The sequence below is a fragment of the Amblyomma mixtum genome, chromosome 2, assembly GCF_055824585.1.
Source record: "Amblyomma mixtum isolate Tamu chromosome 2, ASM5582458v1, whole genome shotgun sequence".
Classification (NCBI taxonomy): Eukaryota; Metazoa; Arthropoda; class Arachnida; order Ixodida; family Ixodidae; genus Amblyomma; species Amblyomma mixtum.
Window position 1 is genome coordinate 270,680,440 of NC_143013.1, and position 16,406 is coordinate 270,696,845.

Sequence of the window (16,406 nt, forward strand, 5' to 3'; positions counted from 1 at the left end):
TCCGACACAATTACCGCCCCCATAAGTCAACTGCTACGCAGATGATGACACAAGGAGTGCGGGCAGTTTTTGCCGGAGCGACGCCCGGAAAACCGCTTTCAGAGAAAGTGGAATGTTCGGATCCTGAAGTATGGCCTGAAAGCGACAAAAGACAAGACTTCTGTTCAGTTCATACCACAGGGGTACGCTCTGTTTTTCACAGGACAGTAGCTAAAGGAGAATACATTCTTTTCCCCCGTTCGCCGCATTAGTATATCCAAAGGCATGCCTATAGGTCATCTGCTGGCAGTGTTAGCAAACTATCCATTGCACTCCTTGCTGTCTTGCTTAGAATTATAGTGTTTAACAAGGCGCTCAGCAACACTTCGAAAACAAGTTATAAGAAACAAAAAAGCAATAAAACATTTGTGGTCACAATGCAGGCCTGTTAGCGGAAGCGGGAACGCAACAAGACAACTGCACATCAGTGCTGAATGTGCATCAGTCTCGTCAAGTAATCTACCGAGGACTTTCGTTTGTTTAATGAGCAGTTTACACACGCTTCTGGCTTCGTCATGCAGACAACGCCTCACAAGCTTGCACAAATTCTCAGGGAAGCCGTAATCGATGAAAAGTCGCCTGGCCAGGCATTACAACTTGAAAACAACATTTACAGCCCCTAACCAAGTCTCAGAGATAATTTTTTCTGCTCGCCGAAGTATCGAGTTTCAAGCGGGCTTCTTCCACCTTACGAAAGCTTCTTCAAACTCGGCACTGCAGCGAGCCGGCGACGTTGTTTACCAGCGAGCGACTCTGCCCCTGCGTGTAACCATACTTCTCGAAGACGAGACCCCTCGAAAACAGCACCAACGCTAATGCCATGGGTGGTGCAACCGGTCCAACCTTCCCGCTCGCCAAGATGGGTGTTCATTTCCAGTCCTGCGCGGAGTGTCGCGGCGAAAAAGTGTTGCTCCGCTCTCTTCCGGCATACAAGCAAGCTGCGCGGCGGTGCGCGCACGTCGCCGCAGAACCAGGAGCGGAATATGCGAACGAACAAAGAAACACAAAATAGAAAAAAAACGAGAAAAAAAAAACAAGCAAGACGGGTAGGTGCGCTGCTAGGAGCCCCTGCAAGGCTGGGACTGCGCGTGGAAGCACGTCTTCGAAATGGGAGACTATCCGTTTCCGCGAGCGGTGGCAGAGTGGCGTTGCGCCGTCCTGTACCGTCCTTAACGGCGCGCCAGCCGTTAATTCTTGTTGCTGCTGCGCGCTTCTCGCGCGGCTCTCGAGAGGACTCCCCCCCCCCCCCCCCGCTCTCCTCTTCCTTCTCCCCCTCCACCTTCGGCCATCCCTGGCATTACACAAACTGCGCGCTGAGGCTAGGGAGTCTCGTTTGGCAAATGCTGACAGCCACTTCCATCTTTAAACTCGCTCTCCTCGCTTCGCCTTTTACGCGAGAACAGGGAGTGTCCAAAGAGCAAGAGGAGGAGGAGGGTGAGCATAAACAAGTAAAGGGTGAGCCGGAGGAGCGGACGGGGCATCAGCAAGCAAGCAGTAAACACGTCGCACGGCGCGTGTTTTGCGCGCGGATACATGCGGAATGAACCGGGCCGGGGGTCGCGAGCTCGGCGGTCGCTGGGGAGCTGCGAATTAGGCCCGCGACGAAAGAGCAGCGGAGGCGACGAGATGTTTGCTACCCAACTCCCGGCGCTGATGTTCGGTTCCTCTCCTCCGGTTTTCTTATTTTTGCTTCTTTTATGTCTTTTTACAAACCACGCCGAAGGGCAAGAGGCGGGAGCGCCAGAATTGGAGGGTGTATAGCAGAAATGTACGGAGGGGTATAAGGCGGACGGCATCGGGCGCGATCTGCTTTCTGTTTCTTTTTGCTTCCCCGCGGAGAAACGTGGACATTAGAGCGGGGTTCCCGGGGTTTGTCCGTGTGTGTGTGCGCGCGATTGTGCCTCCTGTATAGTTTTCTGGTCGTTTGGTCCAAACGACGAGCGTACTAAGGCGATATTCGCTGTTTGGCTGCTCGCAGCCTTTAACCGACGTAAAAACGCCTTCAAGTGGTAGCGCTGTTTTTTTTTTTTTTTTTTGAGCGCTGGGAAAGAAAAGGGGAGAGATTGTTTCGTGTGATTTTCCGTGAATTCCATTTACTTTAATATTTTTCCTAGCCATGCGCTCGAAATCACCCCCCCCCCCCCCCCCCCCCCCAATCTTTCTTCGAAAGAGGTACTGCTAATAGGTGGCTGGCAGATCCGAAATTTCCTCTGCTGGAAGCGACAGAAAAGAATTCGTGATATTGTCGTAAATGTCTCGTCACTATACGAGACAGCCTTCAACTTAGTGGGAGAATGCACCGACAAAACTCGATTGATTCGTAAACAAAACGAAACTATTCGCGCATTCCAAAGGTAAAAAAGATGTTAGCAAATATGGAACTATGCATACCTTGGCTAAAGAGAGCACGAAAAATGTTCAGAGCGCAAATCTCCCGTGTGTAGCACAAGGTTTCAGCATTTGCATTCTCGATTTTCCAGCAACAGAGGGAACGCATCTTCAGCGGCGCGAAGTCGAGTTGCGACAACCCGAAATCGCAACGGTCAAGCTCAGATGAAAAGGTAATGTTGTCCCACTTGCTAAGCTTAAGAATAGCTAAAACACTACGCAGATCAACGGGTAAAGGCCCGTTCACACTTGCGAGTCGCAGAGGTCGCGCGACTGTTTTGGTCGAAAAGCGACAGTCGCAAACGGTCGCCCTGGTCGAAAAGCGACAGTCGCGGGCCAGTCGCTCGGTGCTCGATTTTTCAGCCTCGCGACTGCGAGTCGCAAACCTCTGAACCAATCAGCGAGCGAGCCAAGCTTCCGGCAACGACACCGCTCGCGGGCGCGCCGGGCGACGACCTGCGCTGCTCCCAGCGGGCTGCCGTAGTCGTCGCTAAGCCTAGCCGGTTTCATATCGATGTCGCAACTGAGGGCGCTTCGGATCCTGGCCAGCGCTAGTAATTAAGATGCTGCTTTCGTCACCACTTTATTGTGGACCTTGTATCATAATAATATCAAGACATGCTCGACTTCCGCGACGCCTTCAGCAGCGGAGCTAGCAGACAACAGTCGAGCAGCATGGAGCAGCAGCAGCAAAGCGGCTCTGGGAAGAAATTTGCTTTTGTCGCTGTTATCCCTTCTACCAGCAACTCGGTACTGGCCAGCGATCTTCAAAAATGATTCATTTCTTACATTCCTGTACCCAAGGGCTTGGTATGAACGCGAACAAGCAATATTGGCGCATTTTTGTGACGCCGCGGCGGCCGGCATACTGCAGGCTGGTAGGCCGGCCCTACAGAGAAGCGCGCCTCTGTCATCGTGACGCTTGTACGACCTCGGTGCACATCAAAACCGTCACGACAACCTAATCTTCGCTCGGGTAGTTGTATTACATTGCGAATAGCAGTTTAGACTATCGAGCGCGAGTACAGGAGGCGCGGCCACAGCAGACGAAACTCTCGAAAGCGCGCGAACAACGTCATTCCCGAGAGTTTTCGCTTCAAACGAGAATCTAACGAGAAGGCGACCCGCTGGTCGCGCTTGCAAGTGTGAACAACGGTGCTGTCGAGCTGCTGCTTGGTCGCAAGCGACTGCGAGTCGCACGCCCTTTGCGACTCGCAAGTGTGAATGAGCCTTAATACCGTCATAGCAAAGCGATAGCAGGATCCGGGCGGAAGATTGTATTCGGACACTCTTCCAATAGCGAGGCTGGCACATATCGCTTCTCAATAATAAACCCCTATTTATCGCTTATTTTTCCACATAACAATAATACCGCAATGCCTGTACCAAAGCGGTTGTTTTTGTCGTGGTTTGTAGCGACCGAGACACTTCAAAACAGCTCCAATACGACGCCACGCATGGCATCGATAACATGCTATATTGACCTTCTCATGTAGGCGTGGAGTTCTCTGAAGAGGCCCTTGTAAAATCGGAGGAGACTCTTAAGCTCATTCTTCAGGGGATGACGCGATAGCTTTGATGGGTTAATGCCCATCCATATATGTGGAAATAATCATACTCGACTTTACATTCAAAGATCCTTGCGGCAGTCCTCGTACCGCTCCTGGCGCAGTGGCGAAGGGGATAAGCGACGCGCCACTGCCCTGCGATAAGGCAGGTGCTGCCACCGGTGGGGATTACGCGAACTAGGTTGCTCTTCCCGAGGTGCCTCTCGCGACCAATAATTAATTTAACTGTCACCTGCCACGGTGGTAAGTTTGCTCACAATCCGGCGGGCAGGCTGTGATGCCGCCACAAGGTCACGTGAACCACCTAGGTTGCTCCACCGGGGATTTCGCGCTAACAACGCCGCCGACGACGACGCCGGGTTCTCTGCAGGACGGAAGCCTTACAACGCTATCGCGTTACCAGACGACTAGGTGCGTGCGGGCCACTCACCTGTCTGCGGGGCGTCGTCGGCCGGTATCGAGTCGTTCAGGGCGCTGTGGTCCTCAGTGGCGGGGGGTCGCATAGCCCGAGGCTCCGCGCCGGGCCGGGGATGGGCTGCAAGCACGGAGCAAGAACGGGGTGAGATTCAAGGCGGGTATACACAGATACGATCGGGTGTGACATTTTAACAGGGCAGACGACTGTGGTCAACTGTGCCAACTATATGCCTGGTCAGTCGTTTTTCTTCCTACGTTCGTTGTTTGACAGACAGATGACATATATGTTGTGCTTCTGCACACTCGGTGACTGAAGGTATGAGACGACAGGCTAAACGTTATGGTTAATCCTTTTGTGTTCTGTGTGTAATACGCAAGCATTGTCCATTATGCACGAGTTGAAAAGTCAGCGCCCTTGTGTTTGTCTCCCCATCGCCTTCGTCCCTGTGTCCAGTGCTATTCCACACAAAACAAGACAACACATGAGGAACTACAATGGAACGCTTAGTCGCCGATAGTCGCTCTGAGTGGCTCCAATGATTATATTCATTTTCTGCACCATGAATGAACCGGCTGTTGGGATAAAAATATACGCTCCTGAAAAGGGACAGCGCCACTAGCAGCGTTTACATGAATGCGGCAGAATGCCTCTTGAGTCGATTTTTTTTTTTATATAGAAAGAAAAGGTTTTGAGAAGGAAAGGCGCGAGTTGCCTCCTAGTCTCTTCCTCGATATTCTTGCACTTTCCCTAAAAAAGTGGGCTGGAGTCGACTTCTGTCGCATTTATGTAAACGCCACTACTGCATCGCTGAACGGTCGGCGTCATTTCACTTTCAAAGTTATAAGGCTAGTCCTCTCCTTCACCAAGGGCGGAACCGCTGCATTCATTTATGCAAGAACAGAGGACTGCATACGGGTTTACAGCAGAGCAATGCACGCGTCTATTGTCGTTGCTGTTATCCTGCAACAGAGAAACGGCACATACACAATGTGGGCTTGAGTTTGTCCGAATAATGTACTCAAAGATCCCCTCTTACTTTTTATCTATCGTTTACACATGGAGTATCTTCACCTACAACGCTTCCGCTATCGCATAGTTAAAGTGGTGAGTCGCCAAACAACGACTGAAGATGATTCATGCCACATAAAGGAAGATCACAGCTCAAGACGTGGCGTGTTTCCATGCTGAACTATTTCGCGCCATACTCAGGTCGTCACCGAGCATTCAATCGCGCAGTTCAACCGCGGCAGCCGAGAACCACGGGCGGACAAAGTAGGGTCGACAACCGATCGTAAAACTTTAGAGCTTAAACACGGGCTGGCGCCTTCGCACACCATGTAGCACGCGAAATGTATACGACATATATAAATACTACACGGCAGCTAGTAGCGCACGAACGGTCCTCGGAGTGCGCCCAACCGCGGCATGTCTTCAACACTCTCTCCCTCAGGGCCTCGCAACGCAGGCTGGCGCCCGGGGGAGGACATTAAAAGGGCCCGCGGAGACAAAAGGCTGAAAAGTCATGCAGAGAGCCCAGTAGCCCATCATGCTCCTCCATTCGTGAACGAGAAAGAAAGAAGTAAAATAAACACACAAAAAAACAACGAACTGCGCACATCTGAGAATAAACGACGAGAAGGCTGCCCGGCGAGCGGGCACTGGCGACGCGTGAGAAGGGCGCGGGTGATCTTCGGACCCACGTTCATTCGGATGCTTTGTTTCTGAGCGACGGTTCCGGAAGCGGCGCAGAAAGAACGGGCAGAAATAAAGATAGCTCGGTGCGCGATACGGCCGCGGGTCCGTCGGCGCAGGGTTCGAAGCGTTGGTGCTGCAACCGAACCGCACGCAAAACGGGGGATCGCCTCGCGCTGTGCGCGATGACATGCGCGCGCATACGTCGGTGCCGTTCCGAGCATGGTCGCGGGCCATTGCCGATGGTGCACGGTGCTCGGGACGCGGTGACGCGTGGTCTGATGGCGGAGTTTGGGTGCAGAACAAAAAGAAAAAACAGGGGTTAGCCAGCTAGATCCCCTTCTTCTCTTCGCTCCATAGTCGGTCCGTCGAGCGACGGAACGAACACGGCTCGAACAAACGATAACGAAGCCAGCGACGTAGAAACGTGCGCGCGCGGCCGCCGAGTCGTACAACCAGGGCAAAGTCGGGACCTTTATTCCCTTATTCCCCCTACACCCTTTTTAAAACTTTTTCTTCCCCAAGGCCCGATATAAGGGGCGGCTCAGCGCGCTCGCGAACAAGGAATTCAATCCATTAATGTTTTCGCCGGGAATTATAAATCGAGTTTGCATATCTAATGAGCTCCATTTCGCCTCTCTGATTTTCGCCCTTTCTTGTTCCCTCCGTCTCGCTTGAAACTCTCCCTTCTCCTCCATCCTCTCTCTCGCAAGCGCGCGCCCGTGAACGTTATCATTATTCTTCTTTCTCGAGCCCTTGTCTTTGACGGAGGAAGCCTTTTTCACTTTATAGGTCCTCACTCCTGTTCAGTCCACCGAGCTTTGATTTTAACCCTTTCTACGGCGTCTCGCCTGGGCTCTGCGCCGTTCGTTCTGCACTTCCTCCTAATTCTCCACAGTTTTTTTTTATTATTATTTCCTTCGGGATGTCGTTTCGTTTTATGGCTTCTCAACGGAGGTTCCGCACGAGCAGAGGCGGCGGCGGCCAAGAAGCGAAAAAGGGGAAAAGCCGAGGCATTTTGCCGCTCTCTGATTTCTGATTCGCACGGGGCCACTCGGGCGGCATCAAATCTGCCCTAACGAACTTGTCCCGCGAGGATTCCTACCACGGCGTTACGGCGAGAGGATGAAGCAAAGACACATGAGAATGAGGGCGCGCCGAATGAGGATCACGTTCTCCTCCGCAGGAATCCACACGTCCTCAAAGAGCTCTTTGACGCGCGCGGCTTGGGAAGGATCGTTACGCGCGGCCTCGTTGAGCAAGCGTGGTGAGGAAACATTTTGAAACATCTCGCAGGTCAAATAACGGGGCACGACAAAGGAAGGGAAATAAGGGACTGGAGAGGCAGGGGCGGGAGAAATTGGAGAAGGGGAGGGGGCAGGAGTAAAACTTAAATGCGCGTACGCCGACGAACGAGAGATTTCTTGTACTGCCCATACGCACGAAGACCTCCAGATTCATTTTGGATGTCTGGCGCGAGTTGCTTTCTTGTATGCATGGAAAACTTCACAAGCTGGGGAAAAAAAAAAGTATCTGTTCGCCTGACACCACATCCGGGTCACCGCTGCCGGCGAGGGAGCCGGACTGCCTCGCTCAAGTGGACTGAAGCTTTATCTGGCGACCACTTCAACCCAAAGAAAGAAAGAAAGAAACAAACAAACAAGGAAGCAAACAAACATTGCCAGAGGAAAAAAAAACAGTGGATAAGTGAGAGGGCTGGAACAATACGGAGGATCACGTTCTGTGCATGGCGTCTTTTCAGCAATTAGAACCCCGAAGACGCCCGCGTGTGGCTCCGTGAGTTCATTGTGCATCCACCGTCATTAAGCACAGCACGCGGAGCACTTCCTGTCGGCGCACACAGAACGGTAGCGGGACAAAGTTTGTGCCACTGAATAAAACGTAACCGTTCAAAAAGCGAAAGGGAAGAGTTGCGACGCCGGTGTGCTCATGCGTGCGTATACGCGTGTCCGCGATCAGGTCCGAAGCCTCAGACAAAGGCGACGCCCCCCCCCCCCCCCCCCCCCCCCCCCTTCTTCGTCCTCGCTTCTATATACGGACGGGCGTCTTACAACCGCAGCGGCAAACGAGGAAGGCCGGAACTACGGTGGCGAGACGACGCCGCGGCGGAAAACAAGAGGATGCGGAGAAGTGCTCCGTGCGCACGCGGAGAACAGCACTCGGTGGGGTCGGGAACACTCGACTGGAGGCGAAGAGCGCGCCCTGCCGCGGCAAACTTGAAAACGTGGGGTGGAAACGCGGCGCGCGCTGCACTGAGCAAGGAAGAAACAGTGAGCTGGGGAGAGGCGGGGAGGGGGGGGGGGGGGGGAGTTCTTGTTTGCGGGCCACCCCAACGAACCGCAACCCGGCACCCCTTGCAACCAACCCCGCCGCTGACTTGTGCTACGCCGCGGTATACGCCGCGGGATAAACAATGCGGAGGTCTTGTTTGCCTGTTTACAGCCGCCCAGATGCGCTTGCTAATGATGCCTCCTTCGTTGCAGTGGAACCCCCTGTATAGCATTGTGCATCGCAGAAAGGGGGCAATGCGTGCGGTCTGCGTTGTACAGGCCGACGCGGGTTCGTGCAGTTGAAAGTTCGACGGCTGGCCCTGACGAGTTTGTCATTGAGGCTTCGCGCGTCACTGGGCCTTTCCACCCTGTGCGCCAACGGCGGTAGGTTTATGATGAATGACCGAAGGAGATCGTTTGCATCCTGCGGCACTCTTGTCCGTAGTACACACGCATCGTAAACACAGAGGCCAGTGCGAGTCTGCACTTGACGGAAGGAGTCGGCGCGGAAACGGTGATTTTCCTTTGTAAACTGTAGTCACGTCAGTGGCAGAGCTCAGCTGACGCACCTTGAACGGGCGCTAACTAAACTGAAAATGCGCTCTGTGAGTCACTTACTGGCGAAACTACACTCTAAACGCAAATACGCCTATATGGGAGCAACCCTTTTTATTCCTTTCTGTTTACAGTGTTGTATGATGCGTAGATGTTACTCGCCATGTCAGGTGTAGTTAGGTCAGAAGAATACTGCCGCCGCACGCTGAAGTACTTAGGGCACTTTGAAAAGACTTGCCTCCGGCCGTGCACACAACCTTTGTTTATCGGTTTCGTACAGGGGCGTCGCGAGAGACTGAATAAAGCGAAGGCGAGCAATTTCTCGGAACCCGTGGAAGCAAGAGCGCGATCGCCCAGGCTCCATCTCCCCCCCCACCCCCCCCCCCCCCCCCCCTTCTCCATCCTTTTTCCGCAACTCCTTTCGCAAGCGGCGCCTCCCGAAGACGGCGAAGCTCTCCGCTCGCGCCAGGACCCCCAAGTAATGAGTCGATGCACCGCCGAGCGAGGAGGAGTTAAAATTAATCGCGCAACCCGCCGTCGCGTCGCCGTCCAGATCCGTTCGCGCCTCAACGCTATGCCTCCCCCCCAATCTCACCCACTTCCCGCCTTTCTTTTCTCAGCGCAGAAATCAGAGGCGCCAAACAGGGGAGAAAGGCAGAAAAAGGGGAAAAGCGAAGCCGTCCGCGGGATGCGCCGCCTGGCCCAAAATGAAACAAGAGACGGTAATTTATTGTTTCTCTCCAAAGGACTTGAAAGGAGAGGCCTCTCTGGTTTCCCGCGCCTTCACCGCGAAGGCCCTTCTTTGGCATCAGTTGCGGTCCCTCCTTTCCCCTTTTTCTCATTTCATGAGCTTCAAGAGAGAGGGAGGCTTTTAATTGTTTTCGGGCAGGCGTCTACGCGCCGTTATAAATTCCCTCTTGCGTGCGGGTGCTATATAGTATGGCGGGATGCGCAACTCTCTCAATTTCTATTTTGCTCCGGGCCCCGGCTGTTCGCTTGGCGTGGAAACCTGACAAGGGTGCGGCAGCATCGGGAAAACCGGGAGACGCTAGCCGAGGCCGATCGGTGTACAGCCGGCACCCGTTCGTCATGGATTGCAAGACGAAGCAGCAACGCCTTTGGGCATGTATAACGGGTTACATTGCAATGCAGATCTGTTTGCGCTTCCAGGTGAAAGGACACGCGGTGAAGAAAAAGGTAGCCTTCCTCTTATTTGTCCTCATACAGCTCACGCTTAACTATCACGCACACAGCCAGAAGTTAAATATAGCGATATAGAAAAAATCAATTTTATTTGAAATCTGGATGAGACATCTGCTCCGCACACGCACGCACGCACTCACGCACGCGCGGTGGTCAGATTATCATGACACTACAAGGTATACGAGGCTTATGTGGCCCACTCGCTCCTGGGCAGCAGACGTCGACGCCGGCTTTTCTGTGATACGAGCTCTTTAACGCTATTGTGCTAAAATCGATCAATACACACAAAATGCCGGCTACTCTATGTCTTGGTTACTTGATCAGGTCAACTGTTCGTTCCAATACTGATTTCGTCCAAAGCAAAGAAAAAAACAAAGACGACTGCTTGAATGGACGGCCCACATATCTGGAGCTCTCTACTCGCACATGCAAGTGGTCGACTCCACGCCGCAAGCTCATCGGAATCGCGCGTGTGTTTCGCGCCGAGTTCGTTGTGCATGCAGAATGCGGCCGGGACGAGTCCAGCGTGAATCCGCAAGCAGCCGCATCCGATGCAGTTCACGCATCCCCACCGAGGCGGCGCCGCCGAGATTCCGTTGTTCATTTCACGAGAAGCTAAGCAACAGAAGCGAAACGAGAACGAAATCACCCGGCAGGCGGACATGACAGCAGCAGCGTACGCGCCGCACACGGAAGAAGAGGTTCGCGTGCAGAGCAGAAGGCCGAAGGCATGCGAGAGGCGACTCGCCCGCCACCTCTCGGCGACGCGGTGAAATCGCAAATGCGCGACCACAAACAAACGTGCGCGCACGCCGCGAATTGTGGATTTCGATCGTGGGGACAGCGGCGCGCGTGCGAAGAAGGGTCGTGCGTTATTTATTCAATGCATCTATCTATCTTTATTTCTTTTTCTGACGCGGCAGGCTGCAAGCGGCGCCGCACAATAGATCGGCGCCGCTGCGAGGGATATATACGCGTCGTGACAACTCGATAAACAAATGTGTCTCATAAATAACCCGGACTCCATTCAGCGTTTGCCTCCTCTCCGGCACGTCCCTGTGAGGCGCCGCTCGGAAGCTTGCGAGCACAACGCAACGAAGAGGGAGGCGAAACGATATATGAAGAATAGAAACGCCGTTTACGGGCCTTATCGTATAATGCGTCACAACTGTTTGACGCCTGCTTTATAACTTATATAGGCGGATAGCGATACAAGCGACGCGGGTGCCAAAGGAAACTGAAGACGACCGATGCACAGTTATTCGCCCGCACTTTCAATAAAAAAAAAAAGAATTTTTTTGTTATTACTTGCATATATTAGCTAAAACTTATCTAGAAAGCAAAGCCAGCAATGGCGACGGAATTGCTTTCACGCGATGCGGATAGGTAATAAAAAAATGAACTCAGCAATCTTGCTGCGCGTGTGCACTTTTATGATGGTTGTCCTTGTCCTCGCCTCCCTATTTCTCCTCGCCTTTTGTCTTAAATTTAACATAAACAGAGGCATCAAAAACGATGACACCGAATGAAGAGGACAAAGCTATACAGGTCAAGTGCTTCTCTGCTGGCGCTATTTAGAGTATATAAGCGTCGAGCGTGCTGAGAAATGCTTAGCTGGCCAACGATAAATCATCGCGCTGCAAGAAGAGATATATCTAGACAGATGGAGATAATTTACTGAAAAGGGCGCTGTGCTTCCAGCCTCGTTATGATACGGGCACCACTCTATACAGCCGGCACACAGGAGCTGAGCGCAGAGGCCTGTACTGTACTACGTCAGCTTCAGCAGCGGAGCAAAATGTTAGACAAACTGTCTCTGCCCAGTAAACCACACACGCACAAAGCAAGGAAAGACGAAGAAAGAAAGAAAGAAAGAAAGAAAGAAAGAAGGAAGGAAAGAAAGAGAGAAAGAAAGAAAGAAGGAAAGAAGGAAAGAAAGAAAGAAAGAAAGAAAGAAAGAGAGAAAGAAAGAAAGAAAGAAAGAAAGAAAGAAAGAAAGAAAGAAAGAAAGAAAGAAAGAAAGAAAGAAAGAAAGAAAGAAAGAAAGAAAGAAAGAAAGAAAGAAAGAAAGAAAGAAAGAAAGAAAGAAAGAAAGGAAAATGCACCCGCTCCGACGAGTGAGCGAAGCGCGTTCGCTCTTCACTCGGCTTCCCAAAGCGCGCACGACGCACCAGTTTTATCAGCACGCCAGCTCCGACTGCGATGACGACAAGGACAAAGAGTGAAACTTGTTTATGCTCCCCGGCCGCTGCCACACAGATGCGGGCGAGCAGCAGCACGCGCTGCGGAGAGAGGGGTCTCCGCCACGGACCAACGCAAAAACGCCCGGCTATCCGCATTCGCTCGTCGCCGCCGAATATGCATTCGTTCACGTGTGAAATATTAAACGGACGGACGGCCGAGGGCGAGAGATAGAGTGGATCGAGGCCCATCTCCCCCACTCGCTAGCAGCTAGCGCCGAAAGAAGAGCGAGGAATTGGGTGCGGCAGCGAACGAGCGCACGTTTTCGTCGGAGAGGGGGAATGGAAGAGGAGGGAAGGGGACAGCGGGACTGCCGCCGCCATCCATTTGATTAGGCGAAATACAATAACGCCCAGCAGCCATCATCGCCGCCGCCAGTGCGGTATAGCCGTGGCTCGTCGCAGTGGCAACTCACCCCCCCCCCCCCCCCCCCCCTCTCCAGCCCCTGTCGCCGCTTCGAAGGGAGCGTCTCCTACCAAGAAAGAAAGAACTCGCACGGACGCCCGCCCGTCCATTCAAATTCCTTTCGCTAGATATGCGCATAACGTCGTCGCCGCCGCCGGTCTCGTATTCCCTCTCTTCATTCCTCTCGCTACTTGCATTTCTCTATATGCTTCTTCCCGAGTGCTCTTCGAAGCCCGGCTGTAGAGATCGTCGCGGAGAGATGTCCCGCGGTGTCGTCTGCAATAGCTACGGGGCAGCGGCGTCTGCTGCTGCCACTGCTGCCGGGATGGTCTGCGCATTCGTCTATTCGGACGACGGCGACGAGAAATTGAATATCAGCGCGTGCGGGCGCATATTTGTGCGGCACGCATATTCGCGTCGGTCATCTGGTGCTGAGGCCGCTACTCTGGGCCCTATACAGAAGGTGTCGGAACGAATAGGAAGACAGGGAGAAGACAAGGAAGGTGATGCGAGGTCGAGCTGGGCTTGACGGCCGCTGCCTGGGGTCAGCGAGGCTTTCACGTACTCCATCAGAACACCACCGGGCGCCGCGCGACTACAAGTGCGACGTACGCACAGCTTTGAAACGCGGGGGTGAAGCCCAACCATGGCGGCAAGAATCTCGACAACGCGACGCGCTTCGACTGCATGCGCACGAATGGGCGAGGTGCAGGAACGCGAAGAGTGCCAAGCGGACACCGATGGCCCCTGTCTCGTTCTAAAGCTTGTAGCTCGGAATACGATGCTGCGAGCGTAGTAGAATGGATATCCGGGAACATGGTTGTGAGTTTGGTTAGATCATCTGAACCATGCTCTCCAACCCCACGTTCCATTCAGGGTGTAGAGGAGGCAGATTGGCACAGCCTCCAGCAGCGTCAATGTTCATCTGCTGCGTGAGAAGTGCTCCTCCTTCTCATGAGGATGGAGAGGCAGAGCTTCTAACGCGGCCTATAGATGAAAGCTTACGAAAGCTTAATAGAGAGATGATTTTCGTTTCGGCAGGTAGTAAGTGCAATGCCAGACATATTTTCTAAAGAGCTTTTTTCTAGTGGCATTTACTACTGCAGAAAGAAACCATTGCGTTCATTTCCGGCGATATACATTTTGCTGTGTTTTCGGCATTGCAGCCCGGTTAGGTAGTGCGTTATTAATTAATTAATTATTGGGCGGCGGCCCGCGTATGAGAGATAGTAATACAAGGAGCAGTTCACACCCTGCACAAGCTGTCAGCATTACCAAGTCTGTCGCTCCTCCCCAAGAGGAAAACATTGCCGGCGAATTAAACGCGCTTCGTCCAGCCAGCAGTCTCCGAACTTGTTATTTATCAGCCACGTACGCCAAGAACCACGAGCCGTTTCAGTACAGCTCCTCCCGCTGCTGATTGAAGGAGGAAATAATCGGAGCTCCTCGCCGCGACGCACATCATCGAAAGAAAAACAAAACCGCGCGCTTTTTCACGCATCGCGCGAACGCGAACAATACGCGCTCAATCTGCATGCGAACTGCTCGCATCAAATTGCAGAATGGCGCGAACCTCCGCGGGGCCCGCGAAAACCGAAGGAAAAAAACAACGAAATGAGAGGACGACGACGAACCACGCTCGTCGGTCGGTCCGCGCTCGCCGTTCATCATCACGCGAGTGATTCAGACAAAAGACAGCGGTGCCGTCCGTCCAGGCAGGCCGGCGAAGGCCGGCAAAGAAAAGAAAATAAAACAAGAAACTCAGCACGCCCCTCTCACACGCGCGCACACTCCCTCCGCCACGCCGCTCTGCAGGCGAGGTGTGAGCGGGGGAACGCGCTAACGATCCCGTATGTGTATATGCTCGCCCAAAATGATAAACTCGCGTGCGAGCAACACTCTGCTTCTGCTGCTTCCGATGCTGCTGCAGCGGCCCTTTCCCACCTCCTCCTCGGCACCTTTTCTCCGAACACAGGGAGAGAGCCGCGGCAGCACGAGTGTGCGGTGATGGCTGAATTCGATTTGGGTCGCCACCGCATCCCTTCGTGATGAGGAGGAGAAAGAACAAAGATCCACGGGCAGCCGAGCGAGCGCACGATGGATGAATAGGCGACGGCCAGGCGAGAGAACAACAACGGGACGGCTCCGGGGAAGAGCGATACGTCTCCCTCTCTCTCTACACCCCTCGCCTTCCTTCTCTCACCGAATCGCCGCGCAGTGCGATCCCTCATTCGAGCAGGCATATAACGTGCGCCAGGGATTTCAATCACGCTCGTATGTAGAGAGAGGGCCGAGCGGCAATGCGCAAGGAGCCTGCTAATCGGAAAACAAACAAAGCGAAAGAAGAGGACAGAAAAGGAGAGAAAACACGCGGACCGAGGCAGGGCGTTTAGCGCGAGAAGCAAGCTCAAGAAGAGAAAGCAGAGCCCCTCTACTCGGACGCGTACACACGCCTCCTCGCAGCGCCGTGCAAGTAATGAATGATCGAGAGACGCAGCGGCGTTCGCCGGCGCGCAATCGAGATCAGTCCCTGCGGGCAGGTGCATGCACATCTCGGGCGCCTCGACGAGCGATGGGCCTCGAGTATACCGTGAACGCATTGCCTCCGAGATTCTTTTCGTTCCCCTGTTTCTTCTTTCTTTTTCTTTACCAACCCTAGTTGCATTCCTGGGCCCTTCTGCAAGACCATGCATTTTGATTGCTTCTTTCTCACTATTTTTTTTTTTTTTTCAGTGCGTTTTATAGCTCCAGCTACTGAAGGCTTGCTCGGCAGAGTTTGCGTTGTTCGTACGAAATTAAGTCGTCATTACGTAAGCAAGTCATGTGATAACATGAGCATGTACGTAAGTAGGTGACGACTTTGTTAACTGGGTCCAATCCAATACAATGTGTTTTATCACCTCCATTAGGACTAGTTGTGGACCGTAATGTCGCCGAATAATTACGGTACGTGATCCCTTAAACCGCTCACACGTGCTCCTTTAAACAGTTCGCGTTGAAGCCGTGTAACCTTGCGTGAACGTCCATTTAACTTTTCACTTCACTCCTTACAAAGAGAGAGGCGCGGACACCAATAGCGTGAGCCTCCTAATGTACTATCAGTTGAAAACAATACTTGCCATTCGGCTCAGAAAAGTGGAGATACGAACTAAAGCAGAGCTCTTATTCGTGGATACTAGGAAGAACGCAAGCAAGTCGACAGTAAATATCTGTGCAGTTCGATTGGGTTACCTCGCAAATACGCTAAGGGCAACCCAGATGCATAGTGCATCTTGAATTCATCAACATCAGCGAACTGATGTACTTTACTATTGTGCCTAGCAACTGCCGCGAGCAGAACACGTCCAAGAGTTAACCCGTAAGAAAATTTATTGCCACCAACATTCTAGCGTGTAAAAAAAAAAAAGAAAATGAAAGCAGACAAAGCCAGGAACTACGCGGAGCCTCGAAGAAATCCGATAAATTAGTTTCATCCTCTGTTTTACTGAGATCCCGCTGTTTCCCAGTCCCTTTCTCTTCGCATTTGAAGGAACATACATACTGCAGGTAATTAGAATACAAAAGTGAGTTCCTGCAGTGCATGTATTTACCACGTATCGCGACTAT

The 16,406-nt window shown here is 52.8% G+C and overlaps 1 protein-coding gene across 3 annotated transcripts in view; it reads right to left on the reverse strand.

Annotated features, from left to right (window-relative positions):
* The window catches only part of ct (homeobox protein, cut), a 754,353-nt gene that overhangs the window by 221,059 nt on the left and 516,888 nt on the right, over positions 1-16,406 (reverse strand). For all 3 annotated transcript variants that reach the window (XM_089573991.1, XM_089573990.1, XM_089573992.1), the window contains one exon: positions 4,426-4,530. In XM_089573991.1, coding sequence (XP_089430117.1) covers positions 4,426-4,530 — 105 coding nt within the window. The remainder of the gene's footprint in view (positions 1-4,425; positions 4,531-16,406) is intronic.